General features: G+C 40.7%; 1 protein-coding gene across 1 annotated transcript in view; it reads left to right on the forward strand.

The window, feature by feature from the left end:
• Positions 1–27,993, forward strand: part of IGF2BP3 (insulin like growth factor 2 mRNA binding protein 3) — a 152,894-nt gene that overhangs the window by 80,864 nt on the left and 44,037 nt on the right. Inside the window, exons 4-5 of the mRNA XM_007981885.3 lie at positions 26,467–26,518; positions 26,611–26,674. Coding sequence (XP_007980076.2) covers positions 26,467–26,518; positions 26,611–26,674 — 116 coding nt within the window. The remainder of the gene's footprint in view (positions 1–26,466; positions 26,519–26,610; positions 26,675–27,993) is intronic.

Below are 27,993 nucleotides of genomic sequence, written 5' to 3' on the forward strand. Positions count from 1 at the left end.
GAAGACCACTCTTATCTGCATAAACAAACATTACCACAAAGTGTATCTCCTGTTCCCCTTGAAATCCATTTATTTTCCCATAGAAGCCTTTTCTCTTGTATCCTTTTTCCCCAGTTAATTGGGTTTTTAAACTCCCTTTTTTAGCTGTTGGGAGTACTGCTTTTGTGCACTTCCATATATGAAAAAGTTTTGGTTTTTTTCTCCTGTTCATCTGTGCATTATCAGTTGAATTTGCAGGCCCTCAATTACTGAATCTAAGTTGATAAAGGAGAAAGTTTTTCTTCCTGGTATATTCATTTCTCTCAGATAAATACACAGGGGTGGAATAACTGGATCATATATTTAATGTTTTTAAAAAATTCTAAACTTTTGACAGTAGTTGTGCCACTTTATGTTCTCACCAGCAGGTCCAGTCCTTGACAACACTTGGTGGTTTAATTTTTAGCCAGTCTGAAACGGCTCTGCATCCTTGCCATAGGTGTGTAGTATCTCATTGTGTGAGTATGTGTGTGTGTTTATAATAACTTTATTGAGATATTCACATACCAAGTGGCTTCTTTCGCCTGGTATAATGCTCTCAGTGTTCATGTGTGCTGTAGCAGGTTATCAGTGCTTTGTTCCTTTTTAAAAATCAGATAATTGAAATCAGATAATTTGAAACAAATTGTAGAATAGCCATAGGTTTATAGGGAAGTAGTACGGATAGTGTAGAGTTCCCACACACCCTAGACCCAGTCTTCTCTGTTTTAACATCATACTTGAGTATGGCACATTTGTCACAATTAAAGAACCAAATTATTTTTTCATGGTTTATAATAAACCACATTCCATATCATTCCATATTGTTACTCAGATTTCCTTAGTTCTTACCTAATATCCTTTATCTGTTCCATTATCCTGTTTAGGACACTGTTTCATTGTCATTTTTCCTTCGGCTCCTCTTGACTGACTGCGACAGTTTCTTAAACTCTCCTTCTTACTGATGATCTTGACAGTTTTCAGGAATATTGATCAGGTATTTTGTCGAATGACCCTCAGTTGGAACTTGTGTGAAGTTTTTCCCATTACTAGACTGGGTTTATGGACTTTCTAGGAGGAAGACTTCAGATAAAATGTCGTTCTCATCATATCGAGGGTACATACAGACAATATGACTTACCACTGATGTTGATGTTAACCTTTCTTTCTTTCTTTCTCTCTCTCTCTTTTTTCTTTTTTTTTTTTTTTTTTTTTGAGACAGAGTCTTTCTCTGTGGCCAGGTAGGAGTGCGGTAACGTGATCTCGGCTCACTGCAGCCTCCACCTCCCAGGTTCAAGCAATTCTCCTGCCTCAGTCTCCCCAGTAGCTGGGATTACAGGTGCTTGCCACCATGCCTTTATAATTTTTGTATTTTCAGGAGAGATGGGGTTTCACCATATTGGCCAGGCTGGTCTCAAACTCCTGACCTCAGGTGATCCACCTGCCTTGGCCTCCCTAAGTGCTGGGATTATAGGTGTGAACCACCACACCCGGCCCACTGATGTTAACCTTAATCACCTGGATGAAATAGTATATGGTAGTTTGCACCACCACCCCTCCCTGCCAATACTTTGCACAGCCCACACTTAAGGAGTGGAGAATTATGCTCTATCTCTTTGAGGGTGGACCGTCTACATAAATTATTTGGAAATTCTCTCCATGGAGATCTGCTCAATCTTCCCTGTTTATTCAGTCATTTGGCTTGTGGACATTTATTTTGTACTCTGGGCTATAGTCTAATACTACTTCACCTATTTTGCTGTTCTGATGTTCCAGCTTTGGCTGTTGGGGGCTCCTGTGTCCCTTTGGTCACTCCATCATTGTGTGTTTCTGTGTGTGGTGGTTTTTTGTTGGTTGGTTGCGATTGGTTTTTCCTTTTTGAGTACGTACTTTCTGGCACTACAAGATATTTCAGGATTATCTTCTAGAATTCCTGCTTCAGTCCTTGAAATGGCTGTTTGTCTAAGGAGTTTTGGTTACTTTTATTAGAGAATGGCTCAAGCACTCCATCTGCCTTGGCCTCCCAAAACACTGGAATTAGAGGCGTGAGCCAGCACGCCTGGCCAATGTTTCACGTTTTAAAAACATTATAAAATGGATAATTTTTAAGCATTTATAAATGTAGAGATAATAGTATAATAAATCTCCCCGTGTACCTATTCCCTAACTTCAGTTGCCAGCTTAAGGCCAATCTCATTTTCTCTGTATCTATCCCACCTCTCTCTATCAGATAATTTAAAACAAATCTTAGATAAGTAATTTCATTAGAAATTATTTCAGCATGCATCTCTAAAAGATATGGGTTTAAAAAAAAATCAGTATCATCACATATAAAAAATTCTCATAAACCATGAAGTCTATTCAAATATCTTAGTTGGTTCTCATTTGAAAAATTGTATTAGGATCCAAATAGACTGGACATGGTGGCTCACGCCTGTAATCCCAGCACTTTGGGGAGCTGAGGCAGGACAACTTTGGGCAATGTAGCGACACCCTGTCTCTCTTTCCAAAAAAAAAAAAAGGTGGGTGGTAGGGGGAATCCAGGTGAGGTTTATATTTTGCAGTTAGTCGATTTAAGTCTTTTGACTTTTATGTTCCCATTCCTTTCTTGTTTTATCTTCCCCCCCAACCCCCGCCCCATTTGTTGAAGAAACTCTTTTATCCTGTCATGTTTAGGTTGACTGACTTCATCCTTGAAGTATAGTGCATGTTCCTCAGTCTTCTGGATTCTTGTGAATTGGTAGTTAGATTTAGAGTAGTGATCTCAACCTTAAATTTTAAAAATTCTAATGTCCAGGCTATGTCTCATACTAATTTGAATTTCTAGTGTTAGGATCCAGGTGTCAGTATTTTAAGCTCCCCAGGTGATTCTACTGTGCTGCCAAGCTTGAGAACCACAATAGGTTTGGGCATATTCAGATTCACTTTCTTTCTCCCTCCCCTCCACCTCCCCTGTTTCTCTTTAAGCAAGAATACTTCATAGATGATAGTACAGACTTCTGTCAGGAAGTACATACTTGGTTTTCTCTTTTTGTAATGTTAGCAACCATAGATTTTGGAGCTCCATTATTTCATAAAGGGAGGCAAAAAGGCCATTTTCCATTTCTATTATTCTTTTATTTATTAATCGAAACACTTCTATAAAGAGAAACTCCCAGATACTATTTGGTTACTGCCAAAATTTAATTTCTATAAGAAGGGCATTAATGTTTGATTTTACAGATGGCTTATCAACTTATAAGGGTTTATGGTCCTGATAATCCCATTATAAATTGAAAATATTGTAAGTTGAAAATTCATTTAATACACCTAACCTACCAGGTAGGTTGTTTTGTTTTGTTTTGAGATAGAGTCTCACTCTGTCACCCAGGCTGGAGTACAGTGGTGTGATCTTGGCTTACTACAACCTTTGCCTCTGAGGCTCAAGCGATCCTCCCAGCTCAGCCTCCTGAGTAGGTGGAACCACAGGCATGCACCACCACACCCAGCTAATTTTTGTATTTTTTGTAGAGACGGGGTTTTGCCATGTTGCCCAGGCTGTTCTTGAACGCCTGGGTTCAAATGACCTGCCTGCCTCTGCCTCCCAAAGTGCTGGGATTACAGGTATGAGCCACCTCGCTCAGGCCCTACCAGGTGTTTTATAAAGATCTATTTATAGCCATTCTTTTTAAAGGGCTGCATAATTGGAAAAGACTAATTTATTTCTTTTGTTGGGGTTGTATAAATTGTTTTCAGTCTCATTCTTTTTTTTTTTTTTTTTTTTTTTTTGAGGCGGAGTCTCGCTCTGTCGCCCAGGCTGGAGTGCAGTGGCCAGATCTCGGCTCACTGCAAGCTCCGCCTCCCGGATTTACGCCATTCTCCTGCCTCAGCCTCCCGAGTAGCTGGGACTACAGGCGCCCGCCACCTCGCCCGGCTAGTTTTTTGTATTTTTTTTTAGTAGAGACGGGGTTTCACTGTGTTAGCCAGGATGGTCTCAATCTCCTGACCTCGTGATCCGCCCGTCTCGGCCTCCCAAAGTGCTGGGATTACAGGCTTGAGCCACCGCGCCCGGCCCTCATTCTTATAAATGAGGCTTTCTTACACTGCTTTGAGATACAATTTATATACCATACAATTCACCCATTTAAAGTGTACAATTCAGTGGTTTTTAGTATATTCACAAATACATACTACCACAGTTGATTTTAGAATATTTTTATCACCTCAAATTCTGCACCCTTCCGATATCACTCTCCTGTTCTTTCCCCCCCCCGCACTGAACCCCCATCACCCCACCCCACTTAGTCCTAAGCATCTGCTAATCTTTCTCTGTATTTCCCTATTCTGGGCATTTCATATAAATGCACTCATATAATATGTGGTCTTTTGTGTCTGGCTTCCTTCACTGAGGAAAGTGTTTACAAGGTTCTTCAATGTTGTTGCCTGTATCCAGACTTTATTCTTTTTATTGCTGAGTAATACTCCACTGCATAAATATACCACATATTGTTTATCTGTTCGTCAGTTTGTGGACATTTTGGTGGTTTCCACTTTTTGGCTGTAGTAATACTTCTATGTATATTAATGTATAATTTCTTGTGTGAACATGTGTTTTCATTTTTCTTGGGTCTGTTTCTAGGAGTTCAACTGCAGAGTCACATAGTAACGTTATGTTTAACATTTTGAGAAGTTGCCAGGCTGTTATCCAAAGTGACTGTACCATTTTACATTCTTGCCAGCAGTGTAAGATGGTTCTAATCTCTTCATTTTCTATGCAAACACTTGGTATGATCGGACTTTTTGATTATAGCCTACTGGGTGTAAAGTGGTGGTATCCTTTTGTGGTTTTCGTTCGCATTTCCCTGATGACTAATGATATCAAGCATCTTTTCATGTGTTTATTGACCTTTTGTAGTATATCTTCTTAGACAAATAATCTGAGTAGACATTTTTCCAATCTGTTAATGGATTATTTGTCTTTATTATTGAGTTGTAAAAGTTATTCATATACTTGCTTGTTAGCCTGCATGTAAACATCTAAATCCATCAGCCTTCGTGTCCTGATTTTTGCTCTATACTTCCATTACTATTCACTGTATTTGAATAATTAGTATTAAAGACTAATTTATCAAAATAATCAATGTAGTTATATTGTTTCTACACATGGCTTTACTTAGGTGTGTTTGTTTGTTTTGAGATTGAGTCTTGCTCTGTCACCCAGGCTGGAGTGCGCCATCATAGCTCACTGCCACCTCTATTTCCTGGACTCAAATGATCCTCTTGCCTCAGCCTCCCAAGAAGCTGCATCTATAGGTGCAAGCCACTGCACCTAGCTGATTGATTGATTGATTTTTTTTTTAGGGGGGAGAGCTAGGTTTTTCTTTATTGCCCAGGATGGTCTCAAACTCCTAGGCTCCAGCAAATCTCTACCCTCCCTTACCCCTCCACCCCTGCATTGGCCTCTCAAAGCACTGGGATTTACAGGCATGAGCCACCACACCCAGCCTTGCTTAAGTATTGAGTTTGTTATGGGGTTCTAGAATTTTGATCTTTATACTTACTTGTCTGAGGTGTCACTAATGGGCAAGGCCATTTTTGTTTTACCATAAGGCACATAGCAATTGAATAAAAAGTAATGGTAGGAGGATAGTTATTGAGATGGCAGATGATGCACTGATTGTGATATAACTGAATTTGTATTTAGCTGAACTTTTGGTCATGATTAAAATTCTAACAGATGTAGTGCTTGAATTTGGTTTTAGCAATTTTACTGCTTCTGCCTATAAAATACGTTAAACAATGAGAGAGTATTTCTCTTACGATACAGTTGAAATCCTAGGAAACTTTATCCTGGAAAAAAAATAAACCTGGTAAGATCAAATTTCATTTTACTCGAACTACAGTGTTTTCTGAAAGATGCAGGAGTTGCTATTCTGCCAACCTGTTTTGTTGTATTGAGATAGTAACCTGTAGTGCATTACATAATGAAGTTTTTTGGTTTTTGTTTTTTTAAAACAGGGTCTCTGTTGCCCAGGCTAGGAGTACAATGCTGCAACCATGGCTCACTGCAGCCTCAACCTCCTGGGCTCAAGTGATCCTCCCAACTCAGCCTCCTAAATAGCTGGGACCACAGAAGTGTACCACCACACTTGGCTAATGTATTTTATGTAAAAATGGGATCTTCCTATGTTGCCCAGGCTGGTCTCCGGAGCTTGAGTGATTCTCCCGCCTCGGCCTCCCAAAGTGCTGGGATTATAGGTGTGAGTCACTGCACCAGGTCACATACTGATGTTTTAATGAACAGTGTAAATGTTACATCTTTGCCCAGTGATTATTGTTAATTTTAAACTTTGGACTTTGACGTTAAAAATTAAGTTTTAAAGCCGGGTACAGTGGCTCAAGCCTGTAATCCCAGCACTTTGGGAGGCCGAAGTGGGCACATCATTCGAGGTCTGGAGTTCGAGACCAACCTTGCCAACATGGCAAAACCCCATCTCTACTAAAAATACAAAAATTAGCTGGGTGTGGTGGTACGTGCCTGTAATCCCAGCTACACAGGAGGCTGAGGCAGGAGAATTGCTTGAACCTAGGAGGCAGAGGTTGCAGTGAGCTGAGATCATGCCACTGCACTCCAGCCTGAGTGACACAGTGAGACTCCATCTAAAAAAAAAAATTAAAATTAAAATTTAAGTTAAAATTTTAAAATCAGCCATCACTATAATGAACATATAAGCATATACAAGTAGAAAGTCTATAGTAAATCCTCATGTACCTGTCAACCAGCTTCAACATTTATCAACTTTCTGCACTTGCTGGTATGAAGAGCTTTTGAGGACTCATTTTCCATATAAGGTAGTGGCTTTCTGAGAAACGGGTGTAGCATATTGAGCACTGACTTGATAGTCACACCGTGTGGGTTCAAATCCTGACTCTTCATGTATTTCCTGTCCCGCTGGGCATGTGGCCTTTCCTCTTTGAAACTCAGTTTTTGCATCTTGAAAACAGGGTTAATATCTGTCTTTGAAGGTTGTTCAGATGACTAAGTAGAATAATGTGTGTGAAGAATCCAGTGTGTTTAGTGGCTGATTACTGTGTGAATATAGAGACTGCTGGGAGGAGGGATTCTCCATTGCTGTGTTGGAGTCCTAAAGTCTACAGCTGTGTGCTAGGGTCTGTTCTAGACATAGCCATGAAGTAGAGTCTAATTCAGACATGGACAAGTGAATGGCCTTCCAAAGTAAAGACAAGCCCCTGGATTAGGTTGGAGGTGGGTGCTTACTATGGAGGATGAGAGAGAGGTGTATTAATTTATCAGGGCTGCTGTAACTAATTTCCACAAAATAGGTAACTTGAAACGAAGTTCTGGAAACCAGAAGTCTGCCATCAGGTGCTGGCAAGCCTTCCTCCTAGCCTTTGGTGGTTGTGCCCAATCTTTGCTGTTCTTGGCTTGTAGCTGCGTCATCCGAGTCTCTGCCTTTGTGGTCACGTTGTGTTCTCCCTGTGTGTGTCCGTCCAAATTTCCCTCTTAAAAGCGTATTAGTAATTGGATTAGAGCTGTATTCACAGGTACTGGTGAATTTTTAAAGGACACTATTCATCCCAGTACAGGGAGTTAACCAAGACTGGGGTGATCAGGGATTGTGTCCTAGAAGTAAGAAGACCTAGTGTGTTCTAGTTTAAAGGTAGTAGGGAATCAGTTGGGAGTGGATGAGAGTAATGTATGGCAGTCTCCAACCATATTAAATTGCATGGATGCCACTCATCAGCCAAGAGGCATGGTGGGCAGTAGGCCAGGCGCGGTGGCTCACGCCTGTAATCCCAGCACTTTGGGAGGCTGAGGCAGGCGGATCCTGAGGTCAGGAGATCAAGACCATCCTGGCTAGCATGGTGAAACCCCGTCTCTACTAAAAAATACAAAAAATTAGCTGGGCGTGGTGGCAGGCACTTGTAGTCCCATCTACTCAGGAGGCTGAGGCGGGAGAATGGTGTAAACCCGGGAGGCAGAGCTTGCAATGAGCCAAGATCGCACCACTGCACTCCAGTGACAGAGCGAGACTCCATCTCAAAAAAAAAAAAAAAGAGTCATGGTGGGCATTTTCCAAGGTTTTTAGCTCAAAATTCACAGTGCAGTGGGTATTGTTTTATATTCACGGCTGAACATTAATTTTGAAATGGTCTTTTTATATTTAAAGACATTTCCAAGTTACAACTTTCCCAAGTCATCTTAGAAGTTGACACTTAAGTTCTCTGCATCCCCGACCCCTCACCAGTTAGCTGACCACAGCTTGACCTCTTAAATGCACCTGTGTAAGACTTCACTTGTTAACAATAAGAGATGCATGGAATTGCCCCGTGTATAGCCAATGCATGGATGTATATTTTGTAGGGACCAAATACAAGCTATAAGAGCATATAGGTTCCAAACCAAGTATAGACTGGGAGTGGCGAGTTGCAGACACAACTCTGGGAATCCTGTTGTTGAGGACAGAAGCAGGCACATGAGGAGGAGCAGTTTGAAGACTAGAAAATTGAGATTTTGTTTTGTAATATCTTTAAACTCCAGGTGAACTTGGTTGGTGAATAGAGCTTCTGTGAGGTCAATTTACTGTTTTATAGAATTGATTTCCTAAAAGATTGCAGTTAACTAAACTGTCTTCTGCTAACCATAACTTCTCCTTGATTATTAATGGACCCCTGTTACTCACTGAAACCTTTAAAATTACTTGAGAATGCCTGCTTCCAGTCCCAGTTTACTTGCAGTAGGTGCTATCCAAATTGGTACCCAAATCTTTTCTAAACAACATGAAGTGGGATCACATCTGAGGGATAGGATCTGAGTGAATAGTTGGATTAATAGAATTTTGGACCAAAAGCAGTACTCATAGACTTAAGCAGTTTTTTAAGTACAGCAGATATAAGAGAACATGGCTGGGATCAAAAAATGCCTTTATCTTGAATACACATGAGCTGAGACAGAGCAACACTGGGTGTGGGGAAACCTTGGTTTGCCTTGTAGAACTACCTGCTCCACCCCACCAATAAATTTCAGAAGGAAAAAATTTCAAGGACATTTGTAACACTCTGATAATTTGTCTGCACATTGTTCAGAAGCAGCTGAACTTATTATGAAACACATGTCAATCATAGGAAACAAATGCTAATGGAGGGAGGGACTCCCTTAGTCCCCTGTCTTCCGTAGAACTCTGACCTTGCCTAGCAGTGTGTTCAATATGCCACAATGAGTTGGTGTGGTAAGCATCTTTTTTTCCTCTGCCTGGTCTCCAAATAATTCATACATTTGGCTCTGCTCATTCAATTGTTTCTCCAGTACTCTCCCAGGGGAGCCTTAAGACTAGAAGGCCGGGCACAGTGACCCACACCTGTAATTCCAGCACTTTGGGAGGCCAAGGCGGGTGGATCACAAGGTCAAGAGATTGAGACCATCCTGGCCAACATGGTGAAACCCTGTCTCTACTAAAAATACAAAAATTAGCTGGGCATGGTGGCATGCACCTGTAGTCCTTGCTACTCGGGAGGCTGAGGCAGGAGAATGGCTTGAATGCAGGAGGCGGAGGTTGCAGTGAGCCGAGATCGTGCCACTGCACTCCAGCCTGGTGACAGAGCAAGACTCTGTCTCCCAAAAAAAAAAGCAAAAATTAGCCTGGCATGGTGGTACACACCTGTAATCCCAGCTACTTAGGAGGCTGAGGCAGGAGAATTGCTTGAACCTGGGAGGCAGAGGTTACAGTGAGCCAAGGTCACACCACTGCACTCCAGCCTGGGCGATAAAGCAAGACTCTGTCTCCAAAAAAAAAAAAGAGAAGTGTCTATTTTCCTGGCATTTTTTAAAAAAACCATCTAAAGGCCAATATAATTCAGATTTGATATTTGTTTTCATTTTCTTTCTGATTCTCAAATTATATACTCCTTGTAGCAAATATGAAAAGTGAAAAGAAAAAGTCTTTCTCCCAGTGGCAACATTATTCCATGACTAATAGTTCAGTTTAATGATTAGGCATTTTTCAACATGGTTGGGTCTTGCATGTATGATTTTATATCCTGTTTTAAACATTTTTAATTTTTAAAAAAATCGAACTATATTTGATGTCATAAAATTCACCTTTCTGAAGCATACAATTCAGTGGTTTTTATTCTAAAGGTTTGAAAGTATCACCACTAATCTTAAGACATATTAATTACTCCCAAAAGTAACCCTATAGCCATTAACAGTCACTTGCCCCTCCTATCTTCCAGTCTCCTCCCAGGCCCTAGAAACCACTAATCTACTTTCTGAGTCTCTAGATTTGACATTTAATATAAATGGAATCATACACTATATGGCCTTTTATGTCTGGCTTTCTTCACTTAGCATAATATTTTCAAGGTGCAGCCAGATTTTAGTAGGTAATTCATTCCTTTTTATGGCTGGGTAATAATTATTGTGTGAATATACCACTTACTGTTTATCCATCCATCAGTTGATGGACATTTGGGTTGTTTCCATTGAATGTCCAATCTGAACATTGGTGTACATGTTTTTGTGTAAACATAGATTTTCAGTTCTTTGGGTGTATACCCAGGAATGGAATTGCTGGATCATACGGTAACTTTTTGAAGAACAACCAGTTTTCCAAAGAGGCTGTACCATTTTACATTCCCACCAACAATGTCTGAGGGTTCCAGTTTCCCTATATCCTTATTATTTGTCTTTTCAATTATAGCTGTCCTAGTGGGTGTGAAGCGATAGGTCATTTTAGTTTGATTTCTGTTACCCTACTGACTAATAATGTCGAGCATTGTTTCATGCGCTTATTAGTCATCTATATATCTTCTTTGAGGAAATGTCTATTCACTTCCTCTGTGCATAAAAAAATGGGTTACTTGGCCTTTTAGTGTTGAGTTGTAAGAGTTCTTTGTATATTCTAGATACAAGTCCCTTATCAGATGTATGATTTGCAAATATTTTCTCCCATTATCTATGTCTTTGCACTTTCTTGATAGTGTTCTTTGAAGCACAAAGATTTTTTTTTTGTTCTTTTTAGCACAGTTTTTTTTCCTTTTTTAAATTTTGTTGTAAATGTTATGTAATTGGACTCATTAAGTTTATAATGGATGTTTTTTCTGTTCTGTGTGTAATTGGTAATTTACTTAACCATTCCTCGTGTAACAATTACCACAGTTATGAACATATCTGGATAAATTTATACCCACATTCCTGCTGATTTCTTTAGTGACAATTGAACAGAAATAAAATTAGCAGGTCAAAGATTAGCAATGTTTCAAGGCTTTTTAATTAATTAATTTAGTTACTTAGTTAATTTTGGTCTTTGAGACAGGGTTTCGCTGTGTTGCCCAGGTTGATCTTGGCTCATTGCAGCCTCGAACTTCTGGGCCAAGGCATCCTCCTGCTTCAGCCTCCCGTGTAGCTGGGACTACAGGCATGCACCACCATTCCCAGCTAATTTTTTGTATTTTTTGTAGAGATGGGGTCTAGCCATGTTGCCCAAAATGGTCTTGAATTCCTGGACTCAAGCGATCCGCCTGCCTCGGCCTCCCAAAGTGTTGGGATTGTAGGTGTGAGCCACCATGCCCAGCCTCAAGGCTTTTTGGGAGATGGAGCCTTACTCTGTTGCCCCGGCTAAAGTGCAGTGATGTGATCTTGGTTCACTGCAATCTTTGCCTTCCAGGTTCAAGCCATTCTCCTGCCTCAGCCACCCAAGTAGCTGGGATTACAGGTGTCTGCCACCATGCCCGGCTAATTTTTGTATTTTTAGTAGAGATGGGGTTTCACCATGTTGCCCAGGCTGGTCTTGAACTCCGGACCTCAGGTGATCCGCCTGCCTTGGCCTCTCAAAGTGCTGGGAGTACAGGGGTGAGCCACCGCACCTGGCCTCAAGGCTTTTTTTAATTGCCAAATTTCTTTTGAGAAATATCTCAATTAACACTCCTCCCGGCAAAGTTTAAGACTTCTTCCAGTGATCCCTTGTTAACGCTGTATGTTGATATTAGCATGTTAGCTGTGATTCCTTTGCCCTTTTGCAAGTGGAGCTGCTGTGTTTTCCCAAAATTATTTGTGTATTTTAAAGTCAATTTTACGAAATCATGTGTTTTCATGTAGTCTGGTATTATTAACTGCACCTATTGATGGGATGTTGAGAACTGCTCATGCTAAATTCAATTCTATGGCATAAGTCAGTAGTGAGAGATTGAGTTTTCTTTTTTTCCCTTTATTGAACTGGTCTAGGAATTTTATTATAAGGCCCCATAGAGCCAGAAGGATAAGTGCTGCACACCTGAAGGACTAATTCTTGTAGGAAACATTCCTATCATTATTGACTTTGGAATCTACCTCTTCTCCTCCTCCAGTTGCTTTTATTCTTACTTTTAAAATAAGCTTTAAATGGGGGTAGTGGGTAAAATGCCAGCATCGGGATGGTCTGCTACTGCTTTTGGAGGCCATATAATCTTGGACATTTTTCACTTCATTTAGAAAATTCACTTCTTATTCTGTGATTTTACCAGAATTATGTTAGAGTTGTAATTAGGCTTTGTTCTGAACTGCTCTCTTTCCCTTTTTCTCTAGTAATTTGTGGCTGTTTGGAATGATAGTCCTGCCTTTCTGCTAAAGGAGTAAGTTAGTTACTGAAACTGGTGTTTGCTTCTAGTATTCTCTAGCCTTTGCGTTTTGGTTTAGAGGCAAAAAGCCTAGAAGGGGACCTGGGCAGTCAGTGCTGTCCTAGTTCTTTGCTCAAGTCTCCCCAGACTGTGTGGCATGTTGGGGGACCCTATGTCTGAAGCGGGTGGAATGAAAGAAAGATAGCAGATCAATAACTGGGACTCCCAGCTATTGAAATTCCATGTGGCAGTTCCAAAGGTTTGCATTTACCAAGAAGGATGTATCACCAAGATGACAGATTGGGGTGGTGGGGGAGGGTAGCAAGGTGAGGAATGTCATACTTGAGCAAGTTACTTAAAATCGACCTCAGCTTATTCATATATGAAATGGGGATAATTGCTACATTCTGAGGTGTAAATAAGATGGATTATGTAAAACGTTTAAAACAGTATTTGACACTCTAGTATGAACATTTAAAACTCAACAAATATTGTTCTTTGGGTATATATGTGACTATATGAGCATATACACATACCTTTTTAAAAATTGAGAAATTCACACAACATAAAATCATTTTATTTTTAAACTTTTACTTATTTGTCATCATCATCATCATCATCATCATTATTGGAGACAGAGTCTCACTGTGTCACCCAGGATGGAGTGCAGTGGCGTGATCATAGCTTACTGTATCCTCCTAACTCTGGGTTCAAGCATTCCTGCCACCTCAACCTCCAGAGTAACTGGGAGTACAGGCACTCACCACCACACCTGTCTTAATTATTTTTATTTTTGTAGAGATGAGGTCTTCCTGTGTTGCCCAGGCTGGTCTCAAACTCTTGGCCTCCAGTGATCCCTTGCTTCAAGTGATAACTTGACCTCCCAAAACGCAGGGATTACGGGCGTGAGCCACCATGCCTAGCCTCTACTATACTATTTTTATATAAGGGGCTTGAGCGTCTGTGAATTTTGGTATCCAAGGTAGGGAGTTGCTGAAACCAATCCCTCACAGATACTGAGGGATGACTGTTTATATGTACCACGTTTTGTTTTATCCAGTCATTAGTCAGAGGATGCTTGGGATGCTTTCACCTTTCAATTATTGGCTATTGTGAATAATGCTTCTGTGAACATGGGTGTAGAAATACTTCTTTGAGCCCCTGTGTTCAGTTCTTTTGAATATATACTTGGTTAGTTCATTTGTGTTGCTGTAAAGGAATACCTGAGGCTGGGTAATTTATAAAGAAAATAGATTTATTTGGCTTACGGTTCCTCAGGCTGTACAAGCATGACTCCAGCATCTGCTCAGTTTCTAGTGAGGCCCAGAAAGCATTTACTCATGGTGAAAGGCAAAGGGGAGTGGGCATGTCACATGGCATGAGAGGGAGCAAGAGAGAAAAGGAAGTTCCAGGCTCTTTGAAAACAACCAGATCTCATGTGAGCTCACAGAGCAATAACTCACTTGTTACCTCAAGGATGGTACCAAGCCATTCATGAAGGGTCTGCCCCCATGACCTTAACATCTCCCACCTGGCCCCACCTCCAACACTGGGGATCACATTTCAGCATGAGATTTGAAGACACAATGTTCAAACCATATCAATACCCAGAAGTGGAATTGATGGATCATATGGTAGTTCTATTTTTAATTTTTTTTTTTGAGGAACTGCTGTACTGTTTTTCATAGCAGCTGCACCATTTTATCCAGCAATGTGTGAGTGTTTTGATTTTTCCACATCCAAGTCAACACTCATTATTTTCCTTTTATTTTTTCTTTTTATGATGTCCCTTGAGTGATAATATTTTCCTTCTTTTTAAAAAATTATAGCCATTCTAATGGAGGTGAAGTGGTATCTCGTTGAGGTTTTGATTTACATTTCTCTAATGGCTAATGGTGCAGAGCGTCTTTTCATGTGACACACATACTTCTAAAAACACCTGGAGAAACCCTACCAAACCAACAGTGGTTTCTTGTAGGGGTCGGGGGAAGTCCCTGTTTTGAAAGCAGATGGTTCAAAAACCACCTAACCTTGAACTATTTTGAATGTTTTTATGAGTATTTCTGTGAGTAAAATGTAGCACACGTTAATGCTGGCTAATACCTTCTTCTGACTGAGATGTATAGAAGTATAGTATTTAGTACTTGGAACATAAGCTAGGGATACATGGGAGTTAATAAAGCTCTTAACCAGCCAACGGACAGATTTGATTTTCCAGTGCAAGTGATGGCCAAGTAAGGATTGAACTGGTTTCCATCTGTGTATTTATATTTTATTTAAATTGGGTAGGGAAATGAGGCAACTTACTAGACCAAGTGATTAAGAGTTTGGGCTCTGGAGTCTGTGAGCTGGAGTTTGAATCATTTCTCCAGCATTTATCTGTCCAGGTTCTGACGCTGTGAACTTTTCTGTGCTGCAGTTTACCCATCTATAACATGGAATAATGTTGTGTCATGGGATTGTGTGGATTTGAGTTAAAGTAGATAAAGCATTTGGGACAATGCTGCTGCCAGAAAGCACTCAAATGTTAGCAGCCCTGATTCATGACTGAATGAAGGCTGGTGTGGTTGGAGAGAAGAGAAAGGCCTTAAAGGATGAGTGGGACACAGGGCCTTCAGGGCACTTGTTAGGGATCTCGTAGAGTTTGTAGTAGGGTGTGACTTGTTCAGTTCAGCTTTTAAAATCAGTCTAGTTCCGTATTATTCTAAGTGAAGTAACTCAGGAATGGAAAACCAAATGTCACATGCTCTCATTCATAAGTGGGAGCTAGGCTATGAGGATGCGAAGGCATAAGAATGATACAGTGGACTTTGGGTGCTTGGGGGAAAGGGTGGGAGGAGGGTGAGGTATAAGAGTACACATTGGGTACAGTGTACACTGCCTGGGTGATGGGTGCACCAGAATCTCAGAAATCACCACTAAAGAACTTATTTATGTAGGCCGGGCACAGTGGCTCACACCTGTAATCTGCAGCACTTTTGGAGGCCAAGGCAGGTAGATCCTGAGGTCAGGAGTTCGAGAGCAGCCTGGCCAACGTAGTGAAACCCTGTCTGTACTAAAAATACAAAAATTGGCCTGGGGTGGTGGCACATACCTGCAGTCCCAGCTACTCGGGAGGCTGAGGCAGGAGAATCACTTGAACCCGGGTGGTGGAGGTTGTGGTGAGCCGAGACCATGCCATTACACTCCAGCCTGGGTGACAGAGTGAGACTCCGTCTCAAAAAAGAAAAAGAAGAAGAAAAAAAGAACTTATTCTTGTAACCAAATACCACCCATTCCCCAAAAACCTATTGAAATAAAAAATAAATTTAAAATAAAAATAAAATCAGTCTAGTTCAGCACTGCCCAAGAGAAACATAATGTAAGCCCCTTAAGCTGTGGATTCAGTTTTTCCACTGTGACTTCAGAGGTCAGTGTGACCGGATTGTAACTTGGACTGTTCTCTCTTGGAGGCTCTGATCACATGACTCCTAGGAGTCCTAAAGCATCATCTCCTCCCCATGTTAGAGGATCTAACTTGTGAGCATTGAAGGTAGCTAGAAAGTTGGGAGGCTTTGCTAGAAAGTTGGTATGATGAAGGCTGAGCTTCTCTTTGGGGTTTTCAATGATAAAGGGGATATGCAGCATGGTTTAGGATCTTATTAATGGTTTGGTCTGTGGTGCTGGCTTTCTCAACTTGACAGTCATTTTCGCAGCAGTGTGAGGAATGGTTTGAGTGTTATCCAAGTAATTACGATGCTAACATTTTAGAGAAATATACATTAAGGTTGATATTTCTTTATTTTGTTTTGGAATTATATATCAATATTTAACTGGAAATGATTATTTGAAACCTGCAATACAGATTGTTCTTCATTTTGTAATATAGCCGTTTCTCACAGATAGATGTAAAAGAACAGTTCCTGAGATGAACTTACCGTTAACAGATAAGTAGTTCCTGTTTCTGTAAAATATGCTTAGCTGTTTGGAGGATGTTCCCTTCATCTCCATATCCCTAGCTCTAAGGGTGATTCTGTGGAGACTCTTTGCCTCTTGTTGCAGTGAGTGGTAGTCAAGGTGACTCCTTTCTAGAAACCCCTCCCCAGTGACTGAGATTGGCTTTGGTGTTTGGAAGGGGGGGTGTGTGTGTGTGTGTGTGTGTGTGCGCGCGCTGGCAAGGTGTGGGCAAGTGAGCATTAACTATCCCGCTTTGCATTTTATTAATACTTTAATCTCACTGTGATTTTTGTAATGCTTGTTCCACTTCTACATCTTTTGTATAAATTCCTGATGAATACCCGTTTGCTTGTGTTATTATGGACTTTTAAAGAAACCTAGAACTGGCTGGGCACGGTGACTCATGCCTGTAATTCCAGCATTTTGGGAGGCCAAGGTGGGCAGATCACTTGAGGTCAGGAGTTTGAGACCAGCCTGGCCAATATGGCAAAACTCTGTCTCTACTAAAAATACAAAAAATTAGCTGGGTGCAGTGGCACATGCCTGTAATCCCAGCTTCTCGGGAGGCCAAGGTGGGAGAATGGCTTGAGCCCAGGAAGTGGAGGTTGCAGTGAGCTAAGATCATGCCACTGCACACCAGCCTGGACGACAGAGCGAGACTCTCTTTCTAAGAAAGAAAAAGAAACCTAGAACTAGCTTCCTTTGCCCTGTAAAACATAAAAATGTGACTCCTTTTTAACCTTTTATTGTTCATCACTGATCCTGAGCACTGGGTTCAAAGGTAAGACATGGTCCCTTCCCTCATGAGGTTTATGGGATCGTGCAGCTCTGTTTTAGAGCCACAATGAAGGAGTAACCCATTTCCAGAGAGATTTTCAGGATATAGATTGGTGCGCAGACTATAATGCCCGATATTGTTGTTCCATCTTCTGAAACACATAAGGCAAATGTAACATAGTCAAATAAAAAAGATTTGGAATCTAAGATCGTATGTATCATAAATTCCCTGCCAGCTTAAGCATGGAAGTCAATGTGACTCTGAAAAATACATTACTGTGACACACCTGACAATCACATCACTGTGGTTAATAATCACTAGCGGGAAAATAAAGATCAGGAAAGAGATTATAAAGTGACATTGCTTTGATTTCCAAGAATGGGCATTAGGGAGATGATGAGAGAGGCACTTTACCCAGTTTTGAGGGTGTTACTGGAGCATAGGTGTGGGAAGTACATTGAATATATGGAAGAGAGAAGTAGTACCAGGTAACTGACAACCTCTTTTGCCATGTTGAAGTTTGGACAAGTTATAGTGGCAGTTCGAAACCACAGAAGGGTAGTAACTGCTGGCAGGAGGATATAGTCATAGAGTGTTAGGCTACAGGCAAGCATACTAATCAGACTCGGTTCAGATAGCCCAGGAGTGATGGGACTTGAGCAGTGGGTATAAAGACTAAGCAGTCAGCAGAAGGCTTACCTGCAGAACATAAATTATCTACCTCACGCCCATAGTGGTACCAGCTAAATACAGCCAGTTTTGTGAGGGAGGTGGGGATATAACTGGTGTGTGGCTGAGGAAATCTCATCACATTGCAGGTCAAAAACAGTTTTTTAAACTGCCTTTGTTGCAGTGATCTCTGTATGTGTCAGTAAACTAGGCTACTAGATTGAAGAGAGGCATGAAGGAACTTGTCATATGGTGATCGTTTCATTAGTATATACATAATGTCAAAGTGAATCAAATTTCATGCAGTTTATCCTGTATTTCAATGATACTGTTACTGAACCAGACTGGTTCTGTTTGTCCATGTGCAGTGGAAAGCCAAACACCAAAGCATAGGTTCTTTTGTAAAGAGAAAAGTTCGTGGTAAGACTGTCAAGCAAGGAGATGGTCAGGCTCAAATCTGTCTCCCCCAGGTGGGGGCTGGGACATACTTTATAGACAGGGTAATAAGGTATGATCTGATTGAATCTTACAGTGATGTGATGCCAGGAGGTGTGATCTGACTGGATCATACCAGGAGGTGATACCAGGACTCAATCTGATTGGATCATGGATCATGTCATGTGGTGTCCACTTCTTAATTTGGTCCTGTATCGGTCCAGGCACTTAGGTTCTGCTTGTGGTTGCATGCGTGATTCATCAGGGCAGGCTCAGATTACAGAACTTGCAACCTGGGGATCCATGGCAACTGAAGAACAAATCATCATTTTGTCACACAAAGTTGAACCAGACTAGGCTGGTTCTGTTTATGATTCTTGGCCAAAAGGCCAAGAAGTGATCAATAATACTTCAAAGTTTAAAATGCAAAACTAGGCCATTACCTGGTAAAGTTGCTCTTAGTATTTTTTTAACAGCTTTATTGAGATATAATTCACATACTATGCAATTCGCCATTTAAAGTGTACAATTCAATTTTTTAAGGGTTTTTTTTTTTTTTTTTTTAGTTTTTTTTCTTTCTTTCTTTTTCTTTTGAGATGGAGTTTTGCTCTTGTGGCCCAGGCTGGAGTGCAATGGTGCGATCTCAGCTCACCACAACCTCTGCCTCCTGGATTCAAGTGATTCTCCTCCTCAGTGTCCTGAGTAGCTGGGGTTACAGGCATGTGTGATCACACCCGGCTAATTTTGTAGTTTTAGTAGGTATGGGGTTTCTCCATGTTGGTCAGGTTGGTCTCAAACTCCTGACCTCAAGTGATCCGCCCTCTTGGGCCTCCCAAAGTGCTGGGATTACAGATGTGAGCCACTATCCTGGCCTAGTATGTTAATAGATAATGTGCAACCATCACCACAATTTTAGGACATTTTCATCACCTCAAAAATAAACATTTATCGCCCTCCACTTTCACTTTCCTCAGCCCATAGAAACCACTAATCTACTTTCTGTCTATAGTAGAGTTCCCTATTCTGAACATTTCATACAAATGAAATCATATAATAAGTAGTTTTGTGTGACTGTCTTTTTCACTTAGCATAATGCCTTCTTTTCTTCTTTTTTTTTTTAAATTTAAAACCACTATACTAACAAGGTAACATAATACTTTCAAGGTCTGTCTATGTTGCAGTATGTATAAGTACCTCCCTTTTATGGTTGAATAATATTCCATTGTACAAATATACCACATTTTGTTTCCATTCATCGGTCAGTAAGCATTCATTCAGGTTGTTTCTACTTCAGACTATTATGAGTGATCTTAATTTTGTACTACTACATTCAGGAAGTGATAATCTTTGCATTTTTCATGGGATTCTTTCTGTACTGTTTATATGTTTGGATGAACTTTTTTTTTTTTTTTTTTTTTTTTAATAGATGGAGTCTGTTGCCCAGGCTGCAGTGCGGTGGTGCAATCTCAGCTCACTGCAACCTCCGCCTCCCAGGTTCAAGGATTCTTCTGCCTCAGCCTCCCAAGTACCTGGGACTACAGGTGCATGCCACCATGCCCAGCTAATTTTTGTATATTTAGTAGAGATGGGGTTTCACCATGTTGGCCAGGCTGGTTTCAAACTCCTGACCTCAAGTGATCCACCCACCTCGGCCACCCAAAGTGCTAGGATTATGGGCGTGAGCCACTGCACCCAGCTGTGGATGAACATTTTTTTTAAAAAGGCTGAACATTTGAGGCTTTCACATCCTAAATACATAATAGGGGGGAATTCAAGAACGACATTTTCTATGAGGGTTTACTTTGCATTTATACCCCTCCTCCCTCCCCTGTCACTGGAATTTAAACTTACCTACGCATAGAGAAATGTTTCCTTTCTGGTTTAAGATTTTATTTAGGTATGGGAACTTGTGAAAGTGTTGGAAATATACAGTGGAAGCCTTTTTGGGTTTTTTTTGGTGTTTTTTTTGGTTTTTGTTTTTTGGTTTTTGGGTTTTGTTTTTTTTTTTTGCCTTTAAGACTGTTTAAAAGAAATATTTGTGGTTGACATAGAAGGATTAGTGGTACTGAGAGGGGACAAGAATCTAGGAGACAAAAACAGGCACATAAATAGTTTATGTGACAGGTAACAGGAACACTGTCTTCCTGTTTAATGCAGAATTAAGCAAAATGCGGCCAGGCATGGTGGCTCACACCTGTAATCCCAGCACTTTAGGAGGCCAAGGCAGACAGATCACTTGAGCTCAGGAGTTCAGGACTAGCCTGGCCAACATGGCAAAACTTTGTCTCTACTATAATACAAAAAGTAACCAGGCGTGGTGGCACATGCATGTAATCCCAGCTACTCAGGAGGCTGAGGCACAAGAATGGCTTGAGCCTGGGAGGCGGAGGTTGCAGTGAGCCAAGATCATGTCACTGCACTCCAGTGAGACTCTGTCTTTAAAAAAAAAAAATGAAAAAAAAAAAAAAGGCAAAATGTCAGAACTTATCAATGTAAGTTGTATTTATTCTTTGAGAGTTCAGGGGGCTGGAGTGGCATGATACCATTTGGTAGCCCTTGACATAAAAGAGCATATTCAGATAATGGCCTGCCTTAAGATTGATGGGGTTACTATAGTACAGTTCATGTCGTTTTGGGGGTTGGAAATCCTTTTGAGATTTGAGAATCTTATTAGGCTATTGACAGCCCTCTCCTTATTCTGTTGTCATTACTTCCAAACCTTGTACATGAAACTTTGAGTAAGACATCAGAGATCCACTGAAATCCATCTATGGGGTGTATGTAAAATCTCCTAAGTTGTGTTAAATTTTTTCACAGCTAGGTACCAAGATTGAATCTGCACCTATTTCTTCTAAGGATTAGAAGGCTTTTTGTTTGTGTTTTTTTGTTTGTTTTAAAGTCATGCTTGTTGAAGCATTATTTACAGACAATAAAATTTACCGTTTTAAAAAAGTGCACAGGATTATAGTTTCTAGTTACCTTTCTAAAGACTTTATATGGCCGGGTGTGGTAGCTCACACCTGTAATCCCATCACTTTGGGGGCCGAGGCAGGTGGATCACTTGAGGTCAGGAGTTCAAGACCAGCCTGGCAACATGGTGAAACCCTGTCTCTACTGAAAATACAAAAATTAGCTGGGTGTGTAGCTAAGAATTAGCCTGTAATCTCAGTTACCTGGGAGGCTGAGACAGGAGAATCACTTGAACCTGGGAGGCGGAGGTTGCAGTGAGCCAAGATTGTACCATTGCACTCCAGCCTAGGTGATAGAGTAAGGCTGTAAAAAAAAAAAAAGACTTTACCTACACAGAAGTTGACAACCAATAGCATTTATCTATTCTTAGGAATAGAATGTTTAAGTATACAAGCAATTTTGTTTTGAATATATGCAGTGAAAATTTTAATGTATATTTCTTCTCGTGTGTGTGTGTGTGGTTTTATAACTTTAACATATTTGATGATCAGTGGCTAGTTCTCATCCGCATTGACTGACTATAGATTTTTGAAAGTGGTAATAGGTACACAGGTAATCAAAATATAGAGCTCGTTTGGCGAATCTTCATTTTCATTACATTTCCTGGACAGCTGCTTACATATTATCGTATAGGACATTCCTTATTCCTTTGGTCCAGACAACTTTGTTGAGCCTCGTGTCTGTGAACACGTGTCTCCTTCTTAGCAAATTTCCAGATCTCTTTGAATGCCCAGGGGCAGTCTTCCTTTTTTTTATTTTTTTTGAGACGGAGTCTCGCTCTGTCCCCCTGGCTGGAGTGCAGTGGCGCGATCTCGGCTCACTGCAAGCTCCGCGTCCCGGGATCATGCCATTCTCCTGCCTCAGCCTCTTGAGTAGCTGGGACTACAGGCGCCCACCACCATGCCCCGCTAATTTTTTTGTATTTTTAGTAGAGACGGGATTTCACCATGTTAACCAGGATGGTCTCGATCTCCTGACTTTGTGATCCACCTGCCTCGGCCTCCCAAAGTGCTGGGTTTACAGGCGTGAGCCACCGCACCTGGCCAGGGGCAGTCTTCTTGAAGCACACTCTATGGATATCCTTGTGAATGCTGATGATGCGTTCTCAGGTCATCAACTTGTTGGTGGCAGAGCGGCCCTTCTTCTCACAACTCTTCTTTGTAGAAGCCATTCTACCAGGCCTAACTTGGAAAGGAAGAGCATGAAAGGATTGTCCCCTGATTTTTTAAGTTAAAAAGTTTACCTGTATCATTTATATGATTATACAGGTTGTATACAAATATAAATTGTGTGTATATAAATATTTATCACTTTGGCACTGTAGCTTTTGAAGAATATTTGTTGCCTTGGCATTATTGTAGGTTTAGTCGGTATTGTTTATAGATCACAGGTGTTTAACTTTTGTAGTGTTATCTCTAAGAGTAATAAAAGTTAAGGTGGCATAAGGTAATCTGTGTGGAGACTAATATACTTAATTACTGAACAAATTGCTTTTCAGAAGAATTAAGAAGGATGTTTAATTAAACAAATTGGCAACTACCTCCTACTCCCTAAACCCCTCCTCTACCCCACCTCCATCCAAGTTGCTATAAAGCTGTACTATTAGTGTGGCTTTCATTTAAAAACTAAATTTTATTTTGAGACAGAGTCTTGCTCTGTTGCCCAGGCTGGAGTGCAGTGGTGCAATCTCAGTTCATTGCAACCTCCACCTCCCAGGTTCAAGCAATTCTCCTGCCTCAGCCTCCTGAGTAGCTGGGAATACAGGCATGTGCCACCACGCTTGGCTAATTTTTGTATTTTTAGTGGGGATGAGGTTTCACCATGTTGGCCAGGCTGGTCTCAAACTCCTAACCTCTAGTGATCCACCTGCCTTGGCCTCCCAAAGTGCTGGATTACAGGCATGAGCCACTGTGTCTGGCCCTAAAAGCTAAATTTTAAATGACATATTAAACTGGCAACTACCCCCTACTCCCTGAACCCCTCTGCTACCCCTGCCTCCATCCAAGTTGCTATAAAGCTCTACTATTATTAGTGTGGCTTTCATTTAAAAACTAAATTTTGATGATAGACATACTTTTCCTCCTGCCTTCATTACTGAAGGTGGAATGAATTTGTTAGAATTCTGACTTAAGTATGAAGTAAAACATTTTTCGTATTGAAAAAATTTCATTTTTGTTTAGAAAATTAGGGTTGCCCCCTCCCCCCTCCCTTTTTTTTTTTTTAAATGCAGTCTTGCTCTGTTTCCCAGGCTGGAATGCAATGGTGTGGTCTCAGCTCACTGCAAGCTCCGCCTCCCAGGTTCAAGTAATTCTCCTGCCTCAGCCTCCTGAGTAGCTGGTATTACAGGCACCTGCCACCAAGCCCAGCTAATTTTTTGTGTTTTTTTTCTTTCTTTCTTTCTTTCTTTTTTTTTTTTTTTTAAAGACAGAGTCTTGCTCTGTCACCCGCGCTGAAGTGCAGTGGCACGATCTCAGCCCACTGCAACCTCTGCTTCCTGGGTTCAGGCCGTTCTCCTGCCTCAGCCTCCTGAGTAGCTGGGACTACAAGTGCATACCACCATGCCCAACGAATTTTTGTATTTTTAGTAGAGACAGGGCTTCACCATGTTGGCCAGGCTGCTCTCAAACTCCTGACCTCGTGATCTGCCCATCTCGGCCTCCAAAAGTGCTGGGATTACAGGTGTGAGCCACCGTGCCCTGCCACTATTTTTGTATTTTTAATAGAGATGAGGTTTTGCCATGTTGGCCAGGCTGGTCTCGAACTCCTGACTTCAGGTGATCCACCCGCCTCGGCTACCCAAAGTGCTGGGATTACAGGCATGAGCCACTGTGCCTGGCCATCCTTGTTTTTAATTTAAGGAATTATGTGTTGTATATTTTCTCTTTGAATGGCAGCGTGAGAGATTTCTTAATTTTTGGCCTTTATAAAATGAGTCTGTGATCAACATCATATGGCAAATTCACCTATAAAACAGACAAGCACTTTTACAGAGTACCCTTCCTATAAGATATACCAGGATTTCCTCCTATGAAGTATTCATTTCACTCATGAAATATTTGAATGTCTTTTTGTGATTAACAGTAGCTGTAATCAGAGACAAAGATTAATGTGCTTCTGTGTGTATACCTCATGCAAAAGAAATTTACCAAATAAAAATTCAGTTTACCTCATGCAAAGGAAATTTACCAAATAAAAATAAATGAAAGGGCATTTCACTCATAAATAGGTATTAACCTTATTTAAAAGAAAAACCAGGCCAGGCGCTGGGTCACGCCTGTAATCTCAGCACTTGGGGAGGCCCAGCTGGGACGATCTCTTGAATCTGGGAGTTTGAGACCAGTCTGGGCAACATAGTGAGACCCCCACCTCTGTGAAAAACTTAAAAATTAGCCAGGTGTGGTGGCATGCACCTGTAGTGCTGGCTACTCAGAACGCTGGTGTGGGAGGATTGCTTGAGCCCAGTGGTTGAGGATACAGTGAGCTATGGTCGTGCCACTGCACTCCAGCATAGGTGACAGTGAGACCCTGTCCCAAAACTAAAAACAAAAGCTCACCCCAGACAAACCGTGTTATATGTTTCAAACTGGAAACAGTAGACAAAAGCCTAAAATATACCACCTAAGATAAAACTTCGTTTAGAAGAAATTGCTTAAGTTTAGTAGTAAATTATCATAAAAATTTGTTTTCTAATGGTTTACTGTTTCCTGGCACCTGAAAAACATTTTCAAGGAACAGCCTTTTTAACTTTGCAGTTAGGCTAGGGCTAACATCTGTAATCGCGGCACTTTGGGAGGCCAAGGCAGGAGGATTCCTTGAGCTCAGGAGTTTGAGACCAGCCTGGGCAATATAGTGAGACCTCATCTCTACAAAAAATTTTAAAAATTAGCTCAGGGTGGCGCTGTGCACCTGTAGTGCCCGCTGCTTGGATGGCTGAGGTGAGAAGATCACTTAAACTCAGAAGGTTGAGGCTGCAGTGAGCTGTGATCATGTCACTGCACTCCAGCCTGGGTGACATAGCAAGACCCTGTCTCATACATACATACATACATACATACATACATACATAAGAAAATTTGTAGTTAAATTGATGAGTAAGTAGTTTGCTATTATTTACAGAAGCTTACTTTGTTTTGCTATAGCTCTTAGAAGCTAAGGACACCTGAATTTGGTTTATATTGATGAGACATACATCTGCAGTTGATATTACAATAAACGTAGAGTTACTGTTTTAACAGCCTCTCCATTTGGATAACATGCGTACTCTAATAATACAGCTACAGGAAAGATGGTGAAAACATAGATAACTTCAGATTGTACATTTTCCAATCCTGTGTAGACTAAGAAATGTTCGCTTCATTTCATACTTTTGCTGTCTATGTATTTATGTTGGGCTTTAAATTCGACTCCAAGTAGAGTATGCACTGTGCTGTCTTCTTTTTGCTAGCCTGCCTTGAGCAATCTGTTCTGTAAGAACCATTAGAGCTGTAAAGGAAGTCCTTTGGAAAAGAACATATTATAGATAAAACTTTAGTTTTTGTCTCTTTTTATTTTATTTTTTAGAGATGGGGTCTCACTATGTTGACCAGGCTGGTCTCAAACTCCTGGCCTCAAGCAATGCTCCCATCTTGGCCTCCCAAAGTGCTAGGATTACAGGTGCGAGCCACCACACCCCGTTAAACTTTAGTTTTTAACTTGGTCCCTTATCTAGTGACTTTGTATACAAGTAGAAAGTATGATGATGTGTTTGCGTATGTGTGAGAAATATATGCTCCTTCTTCAGCCTCAGGAACCAGGCGGCTGTGGCTTTGCATACTTTGCTGAGCTGGTGTTACTTCTTGGTTAGCCCTAGGAAATGAGATTAATGTCAGGGATCTAGGAGAGGGCAGAAGAGACAAGTCTGAGTGTGGTATTTGTGGTATCCATCCCTTAGTTCGGCAGTTCAAAGCCCCAGATAATTTTTTGGCTCTTTTCCATCACAATTACTTAGTGATTTTAACACATATTCCTGCCCTTGATAATAACTTGGGAAACTCAAAATTTTTAATTTTCTCTCCCCCTCCTGATAGGTGCTGGATAGTTTACTAGTCCAGTATGGAGTGGTGGAGAGCTGTGAGCAAGGTACATGTCTTCTGAATTGCTTTCAAATTTGTAAAAGGAAGGAAGTAGAAAGAAAACTAACTTTTATTTTCTTTGTTTTTCTCTTCCTCTAGTGAACACTGACTCGGAAACTGCAGTTGTAAATGTAACCTATTCCAGTAAGGACCAAGCTAGACAGTAAGCAGCTTGAAACTTTTAATCTTTATATAATAACTAAGTTAAGTACAGTAACATATTTTGTGGATTTCTCAATTGATAAGGGCTGGTGGGTGGCAGAGAGAAGCTTTATTTTACAAAGTTTGACCCTGTAATCGTACCTTTCTTTTTAAGTTTGAATGTCTAATAAGAATCTACATTGGTTAAAGTTGTATTACATTTTCAATATATCTTTAATGCCAATAATAGAGTGGTCTAGTATGAAACTAAATCACACCCTATTTGCAGAAACTCTGGGCCTTGGTATTGTTTCCAAATAACGTAAAGTCTCTCCCCCTCTCCCAGTCTTGTATGACACATATATTATTGCTATTTTATCTAAAGCTGGTAAGTTGGATCATGTGTTAAACAACAGTGTTAAATGTTAAGTCTTCTTACTCACTGATTACCTGATTACTATTGTCATTTAGGAGCGTGCAGACGTTGGATCAGTGTAATTTTCTCTTAGATTTATGGGAAAAAATATATTCCAGTGCAGTAAACAGGCAGTACTTTACAGATCAAACAGTCTCCCCTAGGAAAAGATAATTCTATAGGCTTGAAATGATCTAATAAACTGAGCACTAGAGAGAGAAATTGGGGTCCCACAAATTTATGGCCTTTAACAGATCTGCTCAGAATATGAACATGAAAGAATGGCATACAAAGTGCTCAGTAGCACAGCACTGGGTGTTAGGTGACTATGGAAGCCTGAACTACCTCCAGATACCATACTGGCAGGAGCAGGCTGACTGTCCTCTGTGTCAGACAGGTGAAAGAAAAGACCACACTGGCTGACTCTGAGCCCTGAAGGGGAAAGGTAAAATGAGCTGCAAGAGTAGGAGCTCAGCTAGGTTACTAAAGGCAGTACTCACTTGGGAGGGACTATGAAAGGAAAGATAAGACTGAGAAGAAGATGGAAATGTGTATAAGGTAAATGGAACTTTATTTGTAAAATCAATAACACTCACATGGTTCAAAATATAAAAGATTTGAAGATGCACATAGTACAAATCTTCCTTCTAGTATTACTCCCCAACTACCTCATCTCTTGGGAGATAACCATGTGAAAAACAAATGCTACATATATCTATTCCTGCTTTTACACAAATGATACCATAACATTTGAATGTTTTGTGTATATAAATATATTTTTTATAGTTACATAGTACTTGATTGTACAGATATGGCATGACTTTGATTAATCTCAGTTTGGATATTTAGGTTGTTTCCAGTCTCTTGCAGTTATGAACAATATCGTAGTGAATCTCTTTTTGTGTGTCATGTGTATGCAAGCATGT

The sequence above is a fragment of the Chlorocebus sabaeus genome, chromosome 21 (assembly GCF_047675955.1).
Source record: "Chlorocebus sabaeus isolate Y175 chromosome 21, mChlSab1.0.hap1, whole genome shotgun sequence".
Classification (NCBI taxonomy): Eukaryota; Metazoa; Chordata; class Mammalia; order Primates; family Cercopithecidae; genus Chlorocebus; species Chlorocebus sabaeus.